At 49.0% G+C, this 24,200-nt stretch overlaps 1 protein-coding gene and 1 non-coding gene across 3 annotated transcripts in view; both read left to right on the top strand.

The window, feature by feature from the left end:
- The window catches only part of TLN1 (talin 1), a 367,391-nt gene that overhangs the window by 297,190 nt on the left and 46,001 nt on the right, over positions 1–24,200 (top strand). For both annotated transcript variants that reach the window (XM_063957473.1, XM_063957472.1), the window contains 3 exons: positions 5,212–5,334; positions 15,084–15,227; positions 15,381–15,542. In XM_063957473.1, coding sequence (XP_063813543.1) covers positions 5,212–5,334; positions 15,084–15,227; positions 15,381–15,542 — 429 coding nt within the window. The remainder of the gene's footprint in view (positions 1–5,211; positions 5,335–15,083; positions 15,228–15,380; positions 15,543–24,200) is intronic.
- Positions 18,769–18,881, top strand: LOC134961676 (U5 spliceosomal RNA). The gene has a single exon (XR_010187948.1). It is a non-coding gene; the product is annotated as a U5 spliceosomal RNA (small nuclear RNA).

Genomic DNA, 24,200 nt, shown 5'->3' with positions numbered 1-24,200 from the left:
TGTCACTGAGTCTGTATACGCAACAGAACTTTTATAGTGTGTGTGACGGAGTGTGTATACGGATCAGAACAGAACGTGTATACTGTGTGTTACTGAGTCTGTTTACGCATCAGAACAGTACTTGTATACTGTGTGGGACTAAGTGTGTATACGGAGCAGAACAGAACTTGATTAGTGTATGTGACTGAGTCTGTATACGGAGCAGAACAGAACTTGTGTGGTGTGTGTGACTGAGTCTATATATGTAGCAGAACAGAACTTATATAGTGTGTGTGACTGAGTCTATAAACTTTGCAGAACAAAAATTGTTTAGTGTGTGTGACTGAGTCTGTATACGGAGCAGAACAGAACTTGTATAGTGTGTGTGACTGAGTCTATGCGGAGCAGAACAGAACTTGTATAATGTGTGTGACTGAGTCTTTATGCGGAACAGAACTTGTATAGTGTGTGTGACTGAGTCTGTATAGTGTGCGTGACTGTGTCTGTATACGGAGCAGAACAGAACTTGTTTAGTGTGTGACTGTGTCTGTATACGGAGCAGAACAGAACTTGTGTAGTGTGTGTGACTGAGTCTATATATGTAGCAGAACAGAACTTGTATAGTGTGTGTGACTGAGTCTATAAACTTTGCAGAACAAAAATTGTTTAGTGTGTGTGACTGAGTCTGTATACGGAGCAGAACAGAACTTGTATAATGTGTGTGACTGAGTCTTTATGCGGAACAGAACAGAACTTGTATAGTGTGTGTGACTGAGTCTTTGGGGCTAATTCAGACCTGATCACTGCTACGTGTTTTCGCACAGCGGGTGATCAGGTCTGAACTGCACTTGCGTACGCACCACAATGCGCAGGCGTAATGGTCCGCAGCAACTGGATGGTGCAAAAAATCCGATTGCATCGGCGATCGCAAGAAGATTGTCAGGAAGAGGGCATATGTGGGTGGCAACTGACCGTTTTCAGGGAGGGTCCGGAAAAACTCAGGAGGGACCTGCCGTGTTGTGGGAGGATTCGTGACGTCAGCTCCGGCCCCTATCATCACAGCGGCTGAGTAAGTACTGGGCTGAGCAGAGTCCTGTGTTTGTGCAGTTCTCCTGCACATGCGATCGCACACCTGCACAGTGAATTCCCCGTGTAGGCGATTACTACCTGATCACAGGGATGCAAAAAAACGCACCGTTGCAATCAGGTCTGAATTACCCCCTGTATATCGAGCAGAACAGAACTTGTTTGGTATGTGTGACTGAGTCTGTATAAAGAGCAGAACAGAACTTGTATACTGTGTGTGGCTGAGTCTGTATACAGAGCAGAACAGAACTTGTATACAGTACTGTGTGTGGCTGAGTCTGTATACAGAGCAAAATAGAACTTATATACTGTGTGACTAAGTGTGTATATAGAGCAGAACAGACCTTGTATAGTGTGTGATTGACTGTATATACAGAGCAGAACATAACTTGTTTAGAGAGTGTGACTGAGTCTGTATACGAAGCAGAACAGAACTTGTATAATGTGTGTGACGGAGTCTGTATATGGAGCAGAACAGAACTTTTACACTGTGTGTGACTGAGTCTGTATACGGAACAGAAGTTGTATACTGTATGTGACTGAGTCTGTATACGAAGCAGAAGTTGAATACTGTGTGTGACTGAGTCTGTATACGGAGCAGAACAGAACTTGTATAGTGTGTGACTGAGTCTGTATAGTGTGTGTGACTGTATACGGAGCATAACAGAACTTGTATAGTGTGTGGGACTGAGTGTGCATTCGGAGCAGAACAGAACTTGATTAGTGTGTGTGACTGAGTCTGTATACGGAGCAGAACAGATCTTGTACAGTGTGTGACTGAGTCTGTATACAGAGCAGAACATAACTTGTATAGTGTGTGTGACTGTGTCTGTATAGTGTGTGTGCCTGTGTCTGTATACAGAGCAGAACAGAACATGTATATTGTGTGTATACAGAGCATAACACAACTTGTATACTGTGTATGTGACGGAGTCTGTATACAGAGCAGAACAGAACTTGTATAGTGTGTGACTGAGTCTGTATAGTGTGTGTGACTGTATACGGAGCATAACAGAACTTGTATAGTGTGTGGGACTGAGTGTGCATTCGGAGCAGAACAGAACTTGATTAGTGTGTGTGACTGAGTCTGTATACGGAGCAGAACAGAACTTGTATAGTATGTGTGACTGAGTGCGTATACGGAGCAGAACAGAACTTGTATAGTGTCACTGAGTCTGTATACGCAACAGAACTTTTATAGTGTGTGTGACGGAGTGTGTATACGGATCAGAACAGAACTTGTATAGTGTGTGACTGAGTCTGTATAGTGTGTGTGACTGTATACGGAGCATAACAGAACTTGTATAATGTGTGTGACTGAGTCTTTGGGGCTAATTCAGACCTGATCACTGCTACGTGTTTTCGCACAGCGGGTGATCAGGTCTGAACTGCACTTGCGTACGCACCACAATGCGCAGGCGTAATGGTCCGCAGCAACTGGATGGTGCAAAAAATCCGATTGCATCGGCGATCGCAAGAAGATTGTCAGGAAGAGGGCATATGTGGGTGGCAACTGACCGTTTTCAGGGAGGGTCCGGAAAAACTCAGGAGGGACCTGCCGTGTTGTGGGAGGATTCGTGACGTCAGCTCCGGCCCCTATCATCACAGCGGCTGAGTAAGTACTGGGCTGAGCAGAGTCCTGTGTTTGTGCAGTTCTCCTGCACATGCGATCGCACACCTGCACAGTGAATTCCCCGTGTAGGCGATTACTACCTGATCACAGGGATGCAAAAAAACGCACCGTTGCAATCAGGTCTGAATTACCCCCTGTATATCGAGCAGAACAGAACTTGTTTGGTATGTGTGACTGAGTCTGTAAAAAGAGCAGAACAGAACTTGTATACTGTGTGTGGCTGAGTCTGTATACAGAGCAGAACAGAACTTGTATACAGTACTGTGTGTGGCTGAGTCTGTATACAGAGCAAAATAGAACTTATATACTGTGTGACTAAGTGTGTATATAGAGCAGAACAGACCTTGTATAGTGTGTGATTGACTGTATATACAGAGCAGAACATAACTTGTTTAGAGAGTGTGACTGAGTCTGTATACGAAGCAGAACAGAACTTGTATAATGTGTGTGACGGAGTCTGTATATGGAGCAGAACAGAACTTTTACACTGTGTGTGACTGAGTCTGTATACGGAACAGAAGTTGTATACTGTATGTGACTGAGTCTGTATACGAAGCAGAAGTTGTATACTGTGTGTGACTGAGTCTGTATACGGAACAGAACTTGTATAGTGTGTATGACCGAGTCTGTATACAGAACAGAACTTGTATACTGTGTGTGATTGAGTCTGTATACGGAGCAGAACAAAACTTGTTTAGTGTGTGTGACTAAGTCTGTATATGGAACAGAACTTGTATAGTGCGTGTGTGACTGAGTCTGTATACGGAGCAGAACAGAACTTGTATAGTGTTGCGGAGCAGAACAGAACTTGTATAGTGTGTGTGACGGAGTCTGTATACGGAGCAGAACAGAACATGTATATTGTGTGTATACAGAGCATAAAAGAACTTGTATACTGTGTATGTGACTGAGTCTGTATACGGAGCAGAACAGTACGTGTATTGAGAAAAGCTGCGGTTGCTACATAGAAGTGTCATATATCACATCATCAGCACGTCCTCCTTGTGCATTCTATTTGCATCGTGTTGCGACTAAGACACATTTTCGGCAAAAAGACACCCGGTGTTAGCAGACCTGGCGTGGTGAGAGGGGCTGTTTGGTGTGACTGCAGCAAACATCTGTTTATCAGTCTCATAAGTGCCAGCTCCTGCCGTCCTCTCCAGCGTCCCATGGTCCAGTGCCTCCTAGATGGAATCAGAGAAAAGGAATTAATGTGCAGATGTGCCCACTTACATCTAGCCTCCCTGCACGTTACACAGCCCTTGTATACACGCCATGCCGTGGTGTGACTCTGTAGCGCCGAGCGTCTTTTCCTGCAACTTTTTCCATTAAAATGCATCTTATTCGCAAAATGATGCACATAGGACGCACACTCAGCTTTTGCTGGTTTAAATAACATGCGGCATGCCTTTATTCTGTGTTTGACTGTGGCTGTATCTGCATACGGAATGCTTGCTAGAAAACACTGTAACGTAGCATTCCGTATGCAGATACAGCCGCAGTGGCACACGGACTATACACATGCGGCATGTCATTGTAATCCGCATAAGCTGCATGTGCTATTTGCATAGCAGTGTGACTGAGACGATATCTTAGATCATTATATTACTGTATGTTCTGCGTACATACTAAACCCAGAATAGATGTTTATTAATGACTCTTACAATGTGCATGTCACTGATCCTTCTCCTGTGGCTCCGCAGTATTCCCACCTCCACCAGGTCTGAGCGGCAGCTCCGGGGAGGTGGTGTCACTGAGCCTTCTCCTGTGGCTCCGCAGTATTCCCGCCTCCGCCAGGTCTGAGCGGCAGCTCCGGGAAGGTGGTGTCACTGAGCCTTCTCCTGTGGCTCCGCAGTATTCCCACCTCCGCCAGGTCTGAGCGGCAGCTCCGGGAAGGTGGTGTCACTGAGCCTTCTCATGTGGTTCCGCAGTATTCCTACCTCCGCCAGGTCTGAGCAGCAGCTCCGGGAAGGTGGTGTCACTGAACCTTCTCCTGTGGCTCCGCAGTATTCCCACCTCCGCCAGGTCTGAGCGGCAGCTCCGGGGAGGTGGTGTCACTGAGTCTTCTCCTGTGGTTTGGCAGTATTCCCACCTCCGCCAGGTCTGAGCGGCAGCTCCGGGAAGGTGGTGTCACTGAGCCTTCTCCTGTGGCTCCGCAGTATTCCCACCTCCGCCAGGTCTGAGCGGCAGCTCCGGGGAGGTGGTGTCACTGAGCCTTCTGCTGTGGTTCGGCAGTATTCCCACCTCCGCCAGGTCTGAGCGGCAGCTCCGGGGAGGTGGTGTCACTGAGCCTTCTCCCGTGGTTCGGCAGTATTCCCACCTCCGCCAGGTCTGAGCGGCAGCTCCGGGAAGGTGGTGTCACTGAGCCTTCTCCTGTGGCTCCGCAGTATTCCCGCCTCCGCCAGGTCTGAGCGGCAGCTCCGGGGAGGCGCTGGGAATGGCCGCAGTGGTGATATATATAATATGTATATACACTGGAGTCTCCTGATGTATTTCTCTCTGCTCTTCCTCAGGTTCTTGGCGAGTCCATGGCGGGAATATCTCAGCATGCCAAGACCAGTAATTTGCCGGAGTTTGGGGAATCGGTCAGTGCGGCCTCCAAGGCGCTGTGCGGTCTGACGGAGGCTGCGGCTCAGGTACGGTATTACTGCAGGTAATGGCTAACGTGTGTGGGGTCTCTGCAGTAACATACAGGGGTGTAACCATGGGGGGCTCTCTGACCTCAGTGCATATACCCTCACCAAGAGCATTCTGAATAGGGTCTGATCTGTATACCACGCCAGGTGTGGGGGGAGGTATTGTTCTCTGTATACCACGCTAGCTGGTAGGGGGGTATCTCTCTCTGTATACAAGGCCAGGTAGGGGTATCTCTCCCTGTATACAAGGCCAGGTGTGGGGGGTATCTCTCTCTGTATACAAGGCCAGGTAGGGGTATCTCTCTGAATACAAAGCCAGGTAGGGGCTATCTCTCTCTGTATACAGGGCCAGGCGTGGGGGCTATCTCTCTCTGTATACAAGGCCAGGTGTGGGGGTATCTCTCTCTGTATACAAGTCCAGGTGGGGGTATCTCTCTCTGTATACAAGTCCAGGTGGGGGTATCTCTCTCTGTATACAAGGCCAGGTGGGGGTATCTCTCTCTGTATACAAGGCCAGGTAGGGGTATCTCTCTGTATACAAGGCCAGGTAGGGGTATCTCTCTGAATACAAGGCCAGGTGGGGCTATCTCTCTCTCTATACAAGGCCAGGTGAGGGTATATCTCTCTGTATACAAGTCCAGGTGTGGGGTTATCTCTCTCTGTATACAAGTCCAGGTGTGGGGTTATCTCTCTCTGTATACAAGGCCAGGTGGGGCTATCTCTCTCTGTATACAAGGCCAGGTGGGGGTATCTCTCTCTGTATACAAGGCCAGGTGGGGGTATCTCTCTCTGTATACAAGGCCAGGTGGGGGTATCTCTCTCTGTATACAAGGCCAGGTAGGGGTATCTCTCTGTATACAAGGCCAGGTAGGAGTATCTCTCTGAATACAAGGCCAGGTGGGGCTATCTCTCTCTGTATGCAAGGCCAGGTGAGGGTATATCTCTCTGTATACAAGTCCAGGTGTGGGGTTATCTCTCTCTGTATACAAGGCCAGGTGGGGCTATCGCTCTCTGTATACAAGGCCAGGTGGGGGTATATCTCTCTGTATACAAGTCCAGGTGTGGGGGCTATCTCTCTCTGTATACAAGGCCAGGTGGGGCTATCTCTCTCTGTATACAAGGCCAGGTGGGGTATCTCTCCCTGTATACAAGGCCAGGTAGGGGTATCTCTCCCTGTATACAAGGCCAGGTAGGGGTATCTCTCACTGTATACAAGGCCAGGTGGGGCTATCTCTCTCTGCATATAAGGCCAGGTGGGAGTATATCTCTCTGTATACAAGTCCAGGTGTGGGGGCTATCTCTCTCTGTATACAAGGCCAGGTGGGGGTATCTCTCCCTGTATACAAGGCCAGGTAGGGGTATCTCTCTCTGTATACAAGGCCAGGTGGGGGTATATCTCCCTGTATACAAGTCCAAGTGTGGGGGCTATCTCTCTCTGTATACAAGGCCAGGTGTGTGGGGGTTATCTCTCTCTGTATACAAGGCCAGGTGGGGGTATCTCTCTCTGTATACAAGGCCAGGTGGGGGTATCTCTCCCTGTATACAAGGCCAGGTGGGGCTATCTCTCCCTGTATACAAGGCCAGGTGGGGATATCTCTCCCTGTATACAAGGCCAGGTGGGGCTATCTCTCTCTGTATACAAGGCCAGGTGGGGCTATCTCTCCCAGTATACAAGGCCAGGTGGGGCTATCTCTCTCTGTATACAAGGCCAGGTGGGGCTATCTCTCTCTGTATACAAGGCCAGGTGGGGCATCTCTCTCTGAATACAAGGCCAGGTGTGGGGGGTATCTCTCTGTATACAAGGCCAGGTGGGGCTATCTCTCTCTCTGTATACAAGGCCAGGTGGGGGCATCTCTCTCTGTATACAAGGCCAGGTGTGGGGGGTATCTCTCTCTGTATACAAGGCCAGGTGGGGCTATCTCTCTATACAAGGCCAGGTGGGGGCATCTCTCTCTGTATACAAGGCCAGGTGGGGCATATCTCTCTGTATACAAGGCCAGGTGGGGGCATCTCTCTCTCTATACAAGGCCAGGTGGGGCTATCTCTCTCTGTATACAAGTCCTGGTGGGGGTATCTCTCTCTGTATACAAGGCCAAGTGGGGCTATCTCTCTCTGTATACAAGGCCAGGTGGGGCATCTCTCTCTGTATACAAGGCCAGGTGGGGGCATCTCTCTCTATACAAGGCCAGGTGGGGGTATCTCTCTGTATACAAGGCCAGGTAGGGGTATCTCTCTGTATACAAGGCCAGGTTTGGGGGCATCTCTCTCTGTATACAAGGCCAGGTTTGGGGGGCATCTCTCTCTGTATACAAGGCCAGGTAGGGGTATCTCTCCCTGTATGCAAGACCAGGTGGGGCTATCTCTCTCTGTATACAAGGCCAGGTAGGGGTATCTCTCCCTGTATACAAGGCCAGGTGGGTGTATCTCTCCCTGTATACAAGGCCAGGTAGGGGTTTCTCTCTGTATACAAGGTCAGGTGGGGGCTATCTCTCTCTGTATACAAGGCCAGGTGGGGGTATATCTCTCTGTTTACAAGTCCAGGTGGGGCTATCTCTCTGTATACAAGGCCAGGTGGGGCTATCTCTCTCTGTATACAAGGCCAGGTGGGGGTATATCTCTCTGTATACAAGTCCAGTTGGGGCTATCTCTCTCTGTATACAAGTCCAGGTGGGGCTATCTCTCTCTGTATACAAGGCCAGGTGGGGCTATCTCTCTCTGTTTACAAGGCCAGGTGGGGGTATCTTTCTCTGTATACAAGTCCAGGTGGGGCTATCTCTCTCTGTATACAAGGCCAGGTGGGGCTATCTCTCTCTGTATACAAGGCCAGGTGGGGCTATCTCTCTGTATACAAGTCCAGGTGGGGCTATATCTCTCTGTTTACAAGTCCAGGTGGGGCTATCTCTCTCTGTATACAAGGCCAGGTGGGGGTATCTCTCTCTGTATACAAGGCCAGGTGGGGCTATCTCTCTCTGTATACAAGGCCAGGTGGGGCTATCTCTCTCTGTATACAAGGCCAAGTGGGGCTATCTCTCTCTGTATACAAGGCCAGGTGGGAGCATCTCGCTCTGTATACAAGGCCAAGTGGGAGTATCTCTCTCTGTATATAAGGCCAGATGGGGGGGGGGGGGGGGGGGGGGGTACCTGCTCTGTTTTCCTGCAGCCTCCTTGAAAATGGCCCAACAGTAGGTAGGTATCCCTTCCTATAGGCATGAAGTCAGGGGTGGGGTCAGTGGGGAGTAGTGATGTCAATGGGGAGTAGTGATGTCAGCGGTGGGGTCAGTGGGGAGTAGTGATGTCAGCGGTGGGGTCAGTGGGGAGTAGTGATGTCAGCGGTGGGGTCAGTGGGGAGTAGTGATGTCAGCGGTGGGGTCAGTGGGGAGTAGTGATGTCAGCGGTGGGGTCAGTGGGGGGTAGTGGAATCAGTGGGGAGTAGTGATGTCAGCGGTGGGGTCAGTGGGGAGTAGTGATATCAGCGGTGGGGTCAGTGGGGAGTAGTGATATCAGCGGTGGGGTCAGTGGGGAGTAGTGATGTCAGCGGTGGGGTCAGTGAGGAGTAGTGATGTCAACGGTGGGGTCAGTGGAGAAGTAGTGATGTCAGCGGTGGGGTCAGTGGAGAAGTTGTGATGTCAGCGGTGGGGGTCAGTGGGGAGTAGCGATGTCAGCGGTGGGGTCAGTGGGGAGTAGCGATGTCAGCGGTGGGGTCAGTGGGGAGTAGCGATGTCAGCGGTGGGGTCAGTGGGGAGTAGTGATGTCAGCGGTGGGGTCAGTGGGGAGTAGTGATGTCAGCGGTGGGGTCAGTGGGGAGTAGTGATATCAGCGGTGGGGTCAGTGGGGAGTAGTGATGTCAGTGGTGGGGTCAGTGAGGAGTAGTGATGTCAACGGTGGGGTCAGTGGAGAAGTAGTGATGTCAGCGATGGGGTCAGTGGAGAAGTAGTGATGTCAGCGGTGGGGTCAGTGGGGAGTAGCGATGTCAGCAGTGGGGGGTCAGTGGGGAGTAGCGATGTCAGCGGTGGGGAGTAGTGATGTATAACATGGATGAACACGCTGCAGGACGTAGCACCCTAGGAAGGTTAGTCCCGGGGGTCTCTCCACTCTTGCGTAACATACATTTCTCTATCGTCCTAAGTGGATGCTGGGGTTCCTGAAAGGACCATGGGGAATAGCGGCTCCGCAGGAGACAGGGCACAAAAAAGTAAAGCTTTTACCAGATCAGGTGGTGTGCACTGGCTCCTCCCCCTATGACCCTCCTCCAGACTCCAGTTAGATTTTGTGCCCGAACGAGAAGGGTGCAATCTAGGTGGCTCTCCTAAAGAGCTGCTTAGAGAAAGTTTAGCTTAGGTTTTTTACTTTACAGTGAGTCCTGCTGGCAACAGGATCACTGCAACGAGGGACTTAGGGGAGAAGTAGTGAACTCACCTGCGTGCAGAGTGGATTTGCTGCTTGGCTACTGGACACTAGCTCCAGAGGGACGATCACAGGTACAGCCTGGATGGTCACCGGAGCCGCGCCGCCGGCCCCCTTGCAGACGCTGAAGAGAGAAGAGGTCCAAAATCGGCGGCTGAAGACTCCTGAGTCTTCATAAAGGTAGCGCACAGCACTGCAGCTGTGCGCCATTTTCCTCTCAGCACACTTCACACAACAGTCACTGAGGGTGCAGAGCGCTGGGGGGGGCGCTCTGAGAGGCAAATAAAAACCTTATTAGAGGCAAAAAATACCTCACATATAGCCCACAGAGGCTATATGGAGATATTTAACCCCTGCCTAACTTCAAAAATAGCGGGAGACGAGCCCGCCGAAAAAGGGGCGGGGCCTATCTCCTCAGCACACAGCGCCATTTTCTCTCACAGAAAAGCTGGAGAGAAGGCTCCCAGGCTCTCCCCTGCACTGCACTACAGAAACAGGGTTAAAACAGAGAGGGGGGGCACTGATTTTGGCGATATTGTATATATATAAAAGATGCTATAAGGGAGAAACACTTATATAAGGTTGTCCCTATATAATTATAGCGTTTTTGGTGTGTGCTGGCAGACTCTCCCTCTGTCTCCCCAAAGGGCTAGTGGGTCCTGTCCTCTGTCAGAGCATTCCCGGTGTGTGTGCTGTGTGTCGGTACGTGTGTGTCGACATGTATGAGGACGATGTTGGTGAGGAGGCGGAGAAATTGCCTGTAATGGTGATGTCACTCTCTAGGGAGTCGACACCGGAATGGATGGCTTATTTAGAGAATTACGTGAGAATGTCAACACGCTGCAAGGTCGGTTGACGACATGAGACGGCCGACAATCTATTAGGACCGGTCCAGGCGTCTCAGAAACACCGTCAGGGGTTTTAAAAACGCCCATTTACCTCAGTCGGTCGACACAGACACAGACACGGACACTGAATACAGTGTCGACGGTGAATAAACAAACGTATTTCTCATTAGGGCCACACGTTAAGGGCAATGAAGGAGGTGTTACGTGTTTCTGATACTACAAGTACCACAAGAAAGGGTATTATGTGGGAGTGAAAAAACTACCTGTAGTTTTTCCTGAATCAGATAAAATAAAATGAAGTGTGTGATGATGCGTAGGGTTACCCCGATAGCAAATATTGGCGTTATACCCTTTCCCGCCAGAAATTAGGGTACGTTGGGAAACACCCCTTAGGGTGATAAGGCGCTCACACGCTTATCAAGTGGCGTTACCGTCTCCAGATACGGCCGCCCTCAAGGAGCCAGCTGATAGGAAGCTGGAAAAATATCCTAAAAAGTATATACACACATACGGTGGTTATACTGCGACCAGCGATCGCCATCAGCCTGGAGATGCAGTGCTGGGTTGGCTTGGTCGGATTCCCTGACTGAAAATATTTTATTCATGTAGAGCATTTAATAGGATGCATTCTATATATATGTATGTGAGATGCACAGAGGGATATTTGCTCTCTGGCATCAAGATAAGTGCGTTGTCCATATCTCCCAGAAGATGTCAGGGACACGACAGTGGTCAGGTGATACAGATCCCATACGGCAGATGGAAGTATTGCTGTATAAAGGGAAGGAGTTATTTGGGGGTCGGTCCATCGGACCTGGGGACCACAGCAACAGCTGGGAAATCCAACCTTTTTTACCCCAAGTTACATCTCAGCTAAAAAAGACACCGTCTTTTCAGCCTCAATCTTTCCTTTCCCATGAGGGCATGCAGGCAAAAGGCCAGTCATATCTGCCCAGACATAGAGGTAAGGGAAGTAGACTGCAGCAGGCAGCCCTTTCCCAGGAAAAGAAGCCCTCCACCGCGTCTGCCAAGTCCTCAGCATGACGCTGGGGCCGTGCAAGCGGACTCAAGGTGGGGGGGTAGTCTCAAGAGTCTCAGGGCGCAGTGGGATCACTCGCAAGTTGACCCCTAGATCGTACGAGTATTATCCCAGGGGTAAAGATTGGAGAGTCGAGACATCTTCTCCTCGCAGGTTCCTGAAGTCTGCTTTACCAACGGCTCCCTCCGACAGGGAGGCAGCATTGGAAACAATTCACAAGCTGTATATCCAGCAGGTGATAATCAAAGTACCCCTCCTACGACAAGGAAAAGGGTATTATTTTTCCACACTATATTGTGGTACTGAAGCCAGACGGCTTGGTGACACATAGTCTAAATCTAAAATGTTTTGAACACTTACATAAAAGGTTCAAATCGAGATAAAGTCACTCAGAGCAGTGATAGCGAACCGGAAAAAAGGGGACTATATGGTGTCCCTGGACATCAAGGATTACCTCCATGTCCAAATTTTGTCCTTCTCATCAAGGGTACCTCTGGTTCGTGGTACAGAACTGCCAATATCAGTTTCAGACGATGCCGTTTGAATTATCCACGGCACCCCGGGCCTTTTTACCAAGGTAATGGCCGAAAAGATGTTTCTTCAAAGAAAAAAGGCATCTAAATTATCCCTTACTTGCACGACCTAAAAAGGGCAAGTTCCAGAGAACAGTTGGAGGTCGGAAGAGCACTATCTAAAGTAGTTCTTCGACGGCACGACTGGATTCTAAATATTCCAAGAATCGCAGCTGTTTTCCGACGATACGTCTGCTGTTCCTAGGGATGATTCTGGACACGGTTCAGAAAAAGGTTTTTCTTCCCGAGGAAAAAGCCAAGGAGTTATCCGACCTGTCAGGAACCTCCTAAAACCAGGAAAGGTGTCTGTACATCAATGCACAAGAGTCCTGGGAAAAATGGTGGCTTTTTACGAAGCAATTCCATTCGGCAGATTCCATGCAAGAATTTTCCAAAGGGATCTGTTGGACAAATGGTCAGGGTCGCATCCTCAGATGCACCTGCGAATAACCCTGTCGCCAAGGACAAGGGTATATCTTCTGTGGTGGTTGCAAAAGGCTCATCTATTGGAGGGCCGCAGATTCGGCATACAGGATTTGATCCTGGTGACCACGGACGCCAGCCTGAGAGGTTGGGGAGCAGTCACACAAGGAAGAAACTTCCAGGGGGTATGGACGAACCTGGAAAAGTCTCTTCACATAAACATTCTGGTACTAAGAGCAATCTAAAATGCTCTAAGCCAGGCGGAACCACTCCTGCAAGGAAAACCGGTGTTGATTCAGTCGGACAACATCACGGCGGTCGCCCATGTAAACAGACAGGGCGGCACAAGAAGCAGGAGTGCAATGGCAGAAGCTGCCAACATTCTTCGCTGGGCGGAGAATCACGTAATAGCACTGTCAGCAGTGTTCTTCCCGGGCGTGGACAACTGGGAAGCAGACTTCCTCAGCAGACACGATATTCACCCGGGAGAGGGGGGTCTTCATCCAGAAGTCTTCCACATGCTAATAAACTGTTGGGAAAGACCAATGGTAGACATGATGGCGTCTCGCCTCAACAAGAAACTGGACAAGTATTGCGCCAGGTCAAGAGATCCACAGGCAATAGCTGTGGACGCACTGGTAACACCTTGGGTGTACAAATCAGTATATGTGTTTCCTCCTCTGCCTCTCATACCAAAGGTATTGAAGATTATACGGTGAGGAGGAGTAAGAACAATACTAGTGGCTCCGGATTGGCCAAGAAGGACTTGGTACCCGGAACTTCAAGAGTTGGTCACGGACGACCCGTGCCCTCTACTTCTGAGAAGGGACCTGCTACAACAGGGTCCCTGTCTCTTTCAAGACTTACCGCGGCTGCGTTTGACGGCATGGCGGTTGAACGCCAGATCCTAAAAGGGAAAGGCATTCCAGAAGAAGTCATTCCTACCTTGATTAAGGCAAGGAAGGAAGTCACCGCGAAACATTATCACCGCATTTGGCGAAAATATGTCGCGTGGTGCGAGGATCGGAGTGTTCCGACGGAGGAATTTCAACTGGGTCGTTTCCTACATTTCCTACAATCAGGATTGTCTATGGGTCTCAAATTGAGATCTATTAAGGTTCAAATTTCGGCCCTGTCAATATTCTTCCAAAAAGAATTGGCCTCAGTTCCTGAGGTACAGACTTTTGTTAAAGGAGTACTGCATATACAGCCTCCTGTGGTGCCTCCGGTGGCACCGTGGGATCTAAATGTAGTTTTAGATTTCCTCAAATCCCATTGGTTTGAACCATTGAAAAAGGTGGATTTTAAATATCTCACATGGAAAGTGACTATGTTACTGGCCCTGGCTTCCGCCAGGAGAGTATCTGAATTGGCGGCTTTATCTTATAAAAGCCCTTATCTAATCTTCCATTCGGATAGGGCAGAACTGAGGACTCGTCCGCATTTTCTCCCTAAGGTGGTATCAGCGTTTCACCTGAACCAACCTATTGTGGTGCCTGCGGCCACTGGCGACTTGGAGGACTCCAAGTTGTTGGACGTTGTCAGAGCCTTAAAAATATACATTTCAAGCACGGCTGAAGTCAGAAAATCTGACTCGCTGTTGATACTATATGCACCCAACAAGTTGGGTGCCCCTGCTTCTAAGCAGACGATTGCTCGTTGGATTTGTAACACAATTCAACTTGCTCATTCTCTGGCAGGCCTGCCACAGCCTAAATCTGTTAAGGCCCATTCCACAAGGAAGGTGGGCTCATCTTGGGCGGCTGCCCGAGGGGTCTTGGCATTACAATTCTGCCGAGCAGCTACGTGGTCGGGGGAAAACACGTTTGTAAAATTCTACAAATTTGATACCCTGGCAAAAGAGGACTTGGAATTCTCTCATTCGGTGCTGCAGAGTCATCCGCACTCTCCCGCCCGTTTGGGAGCTTTGGTATAATCCCCATGGTCCTTTCAGGAACCCCAGCATCCACTTAGGACGATAGAGAAAATAAGAATTTACTTACCGATAATTCTATTTCTCGGAGTCCGTAGTGGATGCTGGGCGCCCATCCCAAGTGCGGATTATCTGCAATACTGTACATAGTTATTGTTAACAAATTCGGGTTATATTGTTAAGGAGCCATCTTTAAGAGGCTCTTTCTGTTATCATACTGTTAACTGGGTTTAGATCACAAGTTGTACGGTGTGATTGGTGTGGCTGGTATGAGTCTTACCCGGGATTCAAATTGCCTCCCTTATTGTGTACGCTCGTCCGGGCACAGTACCTAACTGGAGTCTGGAGGAGGGTCATAGGGGGAGGAGCCAGTGCACACCACCTGATCTGGTAAAAGCTTTACTTTTTTGTGCCCTGTCTCCTGCGGAGCCGCTATTCCCCATGGTCCTTTCAGGAACCCCAGCATCCACTACGGACTCCGAGAAATAGAATTATCGGTAAGTAAATTCTTATTTTCCCTCTTTCTGCAGGCTGCATATCTGGTCGGAGTGTCGGATCCCAGCAGTCGTGCCGGCCAGCAGGGTCTCGTGGATCCCACACAATTTGCTAGAGCCAATCAAGCTATTCAGATGGCCTGCCAGAACCTGGGAGATCCAGCCTGCACCCAGTCACAGGTAAGTCATATGGCTGACACCCAGTCAGGTAGGTTGTGGGGGAGGGTGGGTGTATGGTGATATTGCACTTGTGCTACTCATTCAGGAGACATTGACACGTTGTTGTTGTTGTTGTTATTATATGTCTCATCGTATATACGTATTCTCCTTCAGGTGTTGTCAGCTGCCACCATAGTGGCAAAACACACTTCTGCTTTGTGCAATGCCTGCCGCCTGGCGTCCACTCACACCTCCAATCCTGTGGCCAAGAGGCAATTTGTCCAGTCAGCCAAAGAAGTGGCAAATAACACCGCCAATCTGGTGAAAACCATCAAGGTAAAACTGTAACCCTATCTTCTGTAATAACGAATGACACATTATCCTGTCAGACTGGAGCGCAGTACCAGGTGCTAGAGACATTAAATCACGCAGTATCCTATTAGATGGGAGTTCACTAACAGGCGCTAGAGACACGGAATTATGCAGCATCCTGTCAGATGGGAGGGCTTAACAGGTGCTAGAGTGACACGCTGAAAGACGCAGTATCCTGTAAGACGGGTGGGATGAACAGGCGCTGAATGAAGAGTCAGACGCTGAATGACGCAGTATCCTGTCAGACGGGAGCGCAGTAACAGACGCTGAATGACACAGTATCCTGTCAGACGGGAGCGCAGTAACAGACGCTGAATGACTCAGTATCCTGTCAAATGGGAGGGCACTAACAGGCGCTAGAGTCATACACTGAATGACACAGTATCCTGTAAGATGGGAGCACAGTAACAGACGCTGAATGACTCAGTATACCGTCAGATGGCAGCACAGTAATAGGTGCTAGAGTCAGACGTAGTATACCGTCAGACGGCAGTACAGTAACAGGCGTGAGAGTGAGACGCTGAATGACGCAGTATCCTGTCAGACGGGAGCGCAGTAACAGACGCTGAATGACTCAGTATCCTGTCAGTTGGGAGCGCATTAACAGGTGCTAGAGTTGGACGCTGAATGACGCAGTATCCTGTCAGACGTGAGCGCAATAACAGACGCTAAAGTCAGACACAGTATACCGTCAGATGGCAGCACAGTAATAGGCGCTAGAGTCAGACGTAGTATACCGTCAGACGGCAGTACAGTAACAGGCGTGAGAGTGAGACGCTGAATGACGCAGTATACCGTCAGACGGGAGCACAGTAACAGGTGCTAGAGTCAGATGCTGAATGACGCAGTATACCATCAGACGGGAGCGCAGTAACAGACGCTGAATGACTCAGTATCCTGTCAGTTGGGAGCGCATTAACAGGTGCTAGAGTTGGACGCTGAATGACGCAGTATCCTGTCAGACGTGAGCGCAATAACAGACGCTAAAGTCAGACACAGTATACCGTCAGATGGCAGCACAGTAATAGGCGCTAGAGTCAGACGTAGTATACCGTCAGACGGCAGTACAGTAACAGGCGTGAGAGTGAGACGCTGAATGACGCAGTATACCGTCAGACGGGAGCACAGTAACAGACGCTAGAGTCAGACGCTGAATGATGCAGTATCCTGTCAGAAGTGAGCGCAGTAACAGACGCTAGAGTCAAACGCAGTATACCGTCAGACGGGAGCACAGTAACAGGTGCTAGAGTCAGATGCTGAATGACGCAGTATACCATCAGACAGGAGCACAGTAACAGGTGCTGAATGATGCAGTATCCTGTCAGACGTGAGCGCAGTAACAGGCGCACTGCTGAAACAGACTAGCGTGACCACTAAATAATGTCCTATCCTGTCTGATGCTGAATGATGTAATTTCCTGTCTGACACTGGTGTCATTTATTGTCTGACACTGACTGATGACATTTCCTGTCTGACACTGACTGATGACATGTCCTGTCTGACACTGACTGATGTCATTTCCTTTCTGACACTGAATTATGTCATTTCCTGTCTGACACTGGTGTCATTTCTTTTTCATCCACTAGGGGTCACTGGAGTACTCTTGGGATATGGACGGCGTAGCAGAACAAAGGCACTGAATATTTAAATTTAGAACTCTCCACCCCTCCATATCCCAGAGTACCTCAGTGTACGAACCCAGTGTTTTTTCTGTGCTCAAAGCACTAACATCGGCTTGTGGGATTCCCACACTTGTTGGAAGATTTTATTAATTTTTCATTTTTATTTTTAATTTTTTTTTAATAGCACATCCCTTCCCAGTTTCAAGAAAGACATGGGTCCGGGATAGTGCCGCTGCACGGGCAGCGCATGGCGTGTCGGTCCTCACAAAGAGCACCCTCACAGCCACAGGCAGCCCACTGCTCCTGCAAAGAGCAGCCAGGACTAGAGAGCTGGACGGAGCTTACACAGAAGAAGCCCCGTCGCAGCCATAGATCACTGGAAAGCTGACTGAAAGCTGGACGGAGCTTACACATAGAAGCCCCGTCGCAGCCAGGACTACAGAGCTGGACGGAGCTTACACATAGAAGCCCCGTCGCAGCCAGGACTACAGAGCTGGACGGAGCTTACACAGAAGAAGCCCCGTCACAGCCATGAGTTACATCACTGAAGCTGGACGGAGCTTACACATAAGAAGCCCCGTCGCAGCCATGATCAGGAGCAAGCAAGGTAGGCTGGGGAACGGGGCGGTCAGCGCAGGCTGCCGCCCCGCTATGTTGGGGTTAATATGTTGCTTCGCCGCTCATACGCCCGCCAAGCCCCAGCCGCTACGTCTGCAAGCCGCCCGTCCCAGCGCTCCGTTCGGCCGCCCAGCTCCGTCCGGCCGCCCAGCAGGGGGGAAGCCATACTCAGTCTCAGTATGACCGCCGCTCCGTCCGGCCGCCCAGTACCATCCACCCACAAGTGCCAGTGCAGGCTTCCCGCAGAGAGTTCGGCCGCCCAGCTCCGTCCGGCCGCTCAGCGCCATACGGCCGCAGACGCTCCCTCAGTCTCAGTACAGAGATGGTGACATGCCAGTGCAGGCTTCCCGCAGACACACAGCGTTACAGGGGGGAAGAGGCACGGTGGAAGCTGGCGGATCAAATATATGAACAGCAGTGTATATATATATATATGTCACAGGTATTTATAATGTATTGTTACCTGTCCTGGCAGTAATAGGCTATTGAATCTATATTACTGTCTGTGATTTTCACGGTATAATAGGCTATTGAGCCTATATTAATGGCTGTTATTAACACTGTAAATAGGCTATGGAGCCTATATTAAGACTGTGGTTATCACTGTATAATAGGCTATTGAGCCTATATTAATGCTGTATAAATATATTAATGTCTGTAATTATCATAGGCTATGAGCTTATATATATTTATTCATAGAGCATGTGTTGTACCCGGCCTGTGATTATACTGTATAATAGGCTATATTAACACGGAAACATTTGTAATTTGTTCTGTGATTATCAGGGTCAGCATGGCAAAGGGGCCTTTTTAACCATGCTTCCTGTTTTCCAGTTTGTAATTCTGGAACATTCCTGCCCTACATCTCTAAGCCACCAGAGGCGCAGGGGTGTTAGTGGGAATTTGGTTCGGGTTTCACATGCCCATGTGAACTGATTTTCACATAAAGAATACTCTAGTTTCTCTTCAGATCGAATAAATCTTTCGCCTTTTACTAAAGATTTCCGTAGAGAGGAACAACCATGAGTTTCATATACAATAAAATATATATATGACACATAATAACTTCAATAAGTCGTGCAAGTGTCTGTCCGTTGCCTATTGTGGTGTCTGTCTGCATAGCGAGTAAGGCTCTAGCGCAGACTAAAAATAATTTTAAAAATCCTATAAGCATGGGCAATTCAAATTAAAAGAGCGGTAACATCGGAGTCTCTGAAGTTACTCCGCCAGCTCTAACAAAAGACAGTCTTTCCAAAGGGCCAATTTCCCTTTGGGTACCAGAGTGTTTATTTAACTGGTCTTATAATTTAATGCACGATTCTATGTCAAATCTCACACCGATAACTACGAGTGAGAAGGGTACATTAGACCAGCACTCAGATAGTGCGGGTTTTTTGACAACATACATTGCTAAATCCCAGTGAGTCAATGTCTCTATTTTTACAAAGACTGAGTAGACTCTAACCACTATTTAATCGTTTCCAAAATGACGCGATCCGCCATTGGTAAATGCGTCTGTGTCAAACATTATAAAGACCCAAGATACATTTGGGTCACTAGACTCTCAATGAGATCACTGTTAAAAGAAGCTGCAGAGTATATCTGTAAAGCTTCTGCTAACGCCGGTTACTTCGATTCTCACTTTTCATCGTCGCTAGTTTCAGCACGACAAGGCCAGAGCTTGTTTGGTCCTAAATTTGATATTCAGCCATTACCGCATCCAGTATCAAAACGGAAATACTTGTGCCGGCGTTTAATCCCTTTAGACTTCAGTTTTTTCAAGGCGGTGGTACAAAACAGTCACGCCTTGTAACGACAGGACGCTACAGTCAGCAAGCCAGTGGCTTGATGACCTCTTTTCCAATTGTGGAAGCGCGTCTTTACATGTTACATTTGCGGGGTTTCCAGACTTCAACTCATGGATGTCTCAGCTATTTACAGATTAAAGGACAAGACTGCCTCTGTCGAACGGTTTGGCAGGTTGCCATTTAGTCTCTGCTGGTTTTCAGCTGTCTTTATAACCAGGCAGTAGTACACCAACAGAGTCAGGGTTACTTATTCCCCTCTGTTTGAGGTAACAAAACCAGACAGCTCCGTCGCAATCTCAATCAGCAAGTCACTTACTGCAGTTTGAAAATAAGAATTTACTTACCGATAATTCTATTTCTCGTAGTCCGTAGTGGATGCTGGGGACTCCGTAAGGACCATGGGGAATAGCGGCTCCGCAGGAGACTGGGCACATCTAAAGAAAGCTTTAGGACTATCTGGTGTGCACTGGCTCCTCCCCCTATGACCCTCCTCCAAGCCTCAGTTAGGATACTGTGCCCGGACGAGCGTACATAATAAGGAAGGATATTGAATCCCGGGTAAGACTCATACCAGCCACACCAATCACACCGTACAACTTGTGATCTGAACCCAGTTAACAGCATGATAACAGAGGAGCCTCTAGAAAAGATGGCTCACTACAGCAATAACCCGATTTTTTGGTAACAATAACTATGTACCAGTATTGCAGACAATCCGCACTTGGGATGGGCGCCCAGCATCCACTACGGACTACGAGAAATAGAATTATCGGTAAGTAAATTCTTATTTTCTCTAACGTCCTAAGTGGATGCTGGGGACTCCGTAAGGACCATGGGGATTATACCAAAGCTCCTAAACGGGCGGGAGAGTGCGGATGACTCTGCAGCACCGAATGAGAGAACTCAAGGTCCTCCTCAGCCAGGGTATCAAATTTGTAGAATTTTGCAAACGTGTTTGCCCCTGACCAAGTAGCTGCTCGGCAAAGTTGTAAAGCCGAGACCCCTCGGGCAGCCGCCCAAGATGAGCCCACCTTCCTTGTGGAATGGGCTTTTACAGATTTTGGCTGTGGCAGGCCTGCCACAGAATGTGCAAGCTGAATTGTACTACAAATCCAACGAGCAATAGTCTGCTTAAAAGCAGGAGCACCCAGCTTGTTGGGTGCATACAGGATAAACAGCGAGTCAGATTTTCTGACTCCAGCCGTCCTGGAAACATATATTTTCAGGGCCCTGACAACGTCTAGCAACTTGGAGTCCTCCAAGTCCCTAGTAGCCGCAGGCACCACAATAGGTTGGTTCAGGTGAAACGCTGAAACCACCTTAGGGAGAAACTGAGGACGAGTCCTCAATTCCGCCCTGTCCGAATGGAAAATCAGATAAGGGCTTTTACAGGATAAAGCCGCCAATTCTGACAGGCCAGGGCCAACAGCATGACCACTTTCCATGTGAGATATTTTAACTCCACAGATTTAAGTGGTTCAAACCAATGTGACTTTTGGAACCCTAAAACTACATTGAGATCCCAAAGTGCCACTGAAGGCACAAAAGGAGGCTGTATATGCAGTACCCCTTTTACAAACGTCTGAACTTCAGGGACTGAAGCTAGTTCTTTTTGGAAGAAAATTGACAGGGCCGAAATTTTAACCTTAATGGACCCCAATTTCAGGCCCATAGACACTCCTGTTTGCAGGAAATGTAGGAAACGACCCAGTTGAATTTCCTCCGTCGGGCCTTACTGGCCTCGCACCACGCAACATATTTTCGCCAAATGCGGTGATAATGTTTTGCGGTTACATCCCTCCTGGCTTTGATCAGGATAGGGATGACTTCATCCGGAATGCCTTTTCAGGATCCGGCGTTCAACCGCCATGCCGTCAAACGCAGCCGTGGTAAGACTTGGAACAGACCGGGTCCTTGCTGGAGCAGGTCCCTTCTTAGAGGTAGAGGCCACGGATCCTCCGTGAGCATCTCTTGAAGTTCCGGTTACCAAGTCCTTCTTGGCCAATCCGGAGCCACGAATATAGTGCTTACTCCTCTCCATCTTATCAATCTCAGTACCTTGGGTATGAGAGGCAGAGGAGGGAACACATACACTGACTGGTACACCCACGGTGTTACCAGAACGTCTACAGTTATTGCCTGAGGGTCCCTTGACCTGGCGCAATACTTGTCGAGTTTTTCCCAACGGTTTATAATCATGTGGAAGACTTCTGGGTGAAGTCCCCACTCTCCCGGGTGGAGGTCGTGCTGAGGAAGTCTGCTTCCCAGTTGTCCACTCCCGGAATGAATACTGCTGACAGTGCTATCACATGATTTTCCGCCCAGCGAAGAATCCTTGCAGCTTCTGCCATTGCCCTCCTGCTTCTTGTGCCACCCTGTCTGTTTACGTGGGTGACTGCCGTGATGTTGTCCGACTTGATCAACACCGGCTGACCTTGAAGCAGAGGACTTGCTAAGCTTAGAGCATTGTAAATGGCCCTTAGCTTCAGGATATTTATGTGAAGTGATGTCTCCAGACTTGACCATAAGCTCTGGATATTCCTTCCCTGTGTGACTGCTCCCCAGCCTCGCAGGCTGGCATCCGTGGTCACCAGGACCCAGTCCTGAATGCCGAATCTGCGGCCCTCTAGAAGATGAGCACTCTGCAACCACCACAGGAGGGACACCCTTGTCCTTGGTGACAGGGTTATCCGCTGATGCATCTGAAGATGCGACCCGGACCATTTGTCCAGCAGGTCCCACTGGAAAATTCTTGCGTGGAATCTGCCGAATGGGATTGCTTCTTAGGAAGCCACCATTTTACCCAGAACCCTTGTGCATTGATGCACTGAGACTTGGCTCGGTTTTAGGAGGTTCCTGACTAGCTCGGATAACTCCCTGGCTTTTTCCTCCGGGAGAAAAGCCTTTTTCTGGACTGTGTCCAGGATCATCCCTAGAAACAGAAGACAAGTCGTCGGAACCAGCTGCGATTTTGGAATATTGAGAATCCAATCGTGCTGCCGCAACACTACCTGAAATAGTGCTACACCGACCTCCAACTGTTCCCTGGATCTTACCCTTATCAGGGAATCGTCCAAGTAAAGGATAACTAAAATTCCCTTCCTTCGAAGGAATATCATCATTTCGGCCATTACCTTGGTAAAGACCCGGGGTGCCGTGGACCATCCATACGGCAGCGTCTGAACTGATAGTGACAGTTCTGTACCATAAACCTGAGGTACCCTTGATGAGAAGGGTAAATTTTGACATGAAGGTACGTATCCTTGATGTCCCGAGACATCATGTAGTCCCCTTCTTCCAGGTTCGCAATCACTGCTCTGAGTGACTCAATCTTGAATTTGAACCTCTGTATGTAAGTGTTCAAAGATTTTAGATTTAGAATCGGTCTCACCGAGCCGTCCGGCTTCGGTACCACAACAGTGTGGAATAATACCCCGTTCCCTGTTGCAGGAGGGGTACCTTGTTATCACCTGCTGGGAATACAGCTTGTGAATGGCTTCCAAAACAGTCTCCCTGTCAGAAGGAGACATCGGTAAAGCCGACTTTAGGAAACGGCGAGGGGGAGACGTCTCGAATTCTAATTTGTACCCCTGAGATATCACCTGAAGGATCCAGGGGTCTACTTGCGAGTGAGCCCACTGCGCGCTGAAATTCATTGAGACGGGCCCCCCACCGTGCCTGATTCTGCTTTTAAAGCCCCAGCGTCATACTGAGGGCTTGGCAGAGGCGGGAGAGGGTTTCTGTTCCTGGGAACTGGCTGATTTCTGCAGCCTTTTTCCTCTCCCTCTGTCACGGGGCAGAAATGAGGAATCTTTTGTCCACGAAAAGACTGCGCCTGATAATACGGCGTCTTCTCATGTTGAGAGGCGACCTGGGGTACAAACGTGGATTTCCCAGCTGTTGCCGTGGCCACCAGGTCTGAAAGACCGACCCCAAATAACTCCTCCCTTTAATAAGGCAATACTTCCAAATGCCGTTTGGAATACGCATCACCTGACCACTGACGTGTCCATAACCCTCTACTGGTAGAAATGGACAACGCACTTTGACTTGATGCCAGTCGGCAAATATTCCGCTGTGCATCACGCATATATAGAAATGCATCTTTTAAATGCTCTATAGGCAATAATATACTGTCCCTATCTAGGGTATCAATATTTTCAGTCAGGGAATCCGACCACGCCAACCCAGCACTGCACATCCAGGCTGAGGCGATTGCTGGTCGCAGTATAACACCAGTATGTGTGTAAATACATTTTAGGATACCCTCCTGCTTTCTATCAGCAGGATCCTTAAGGGCGGCCATCTCAGGAGAGGGTAGAGCCCTTACAAGCGTGTGAGCGCTTTATCCACCCTAGGGGGTGTTTCCCAACGCACCCTAACCTCTGGCAGGAAAGGATATAATGCCAATAACATTTTAAAAATTATCAGTTGTTATCGGGGGAAAACCACGCATCATCACACACCTCATTTAATTTCTCAGATTCAGGAAAACTACAGGTAGTTTTTCCTCACCGAACATAATACCCCTTTTTGGTGGTACTCGTATTATCAGAAATGTGTAAAAACATTTT

This window comes from Pseudophryne corroboree, chromosome 1 (genome assembly GCF_028390025.1).
Source record: "Pseudophryne corroboree isolate aPseCor3 chromosome 1, aPseCor3.hap2, whole genome shotgun sequence".
Classification (NCBI taxonomy): Eukaryota; Metazoa; Chordata; class Amphibia; order Anura; family Myobatrachidae; genus Pseudophryne; species Pseudophryne corroboree.
Note: the sequence above shows the minus strand (reverse complement) of the source record. Positions and strands in the feature narration are given on the sequence as shown.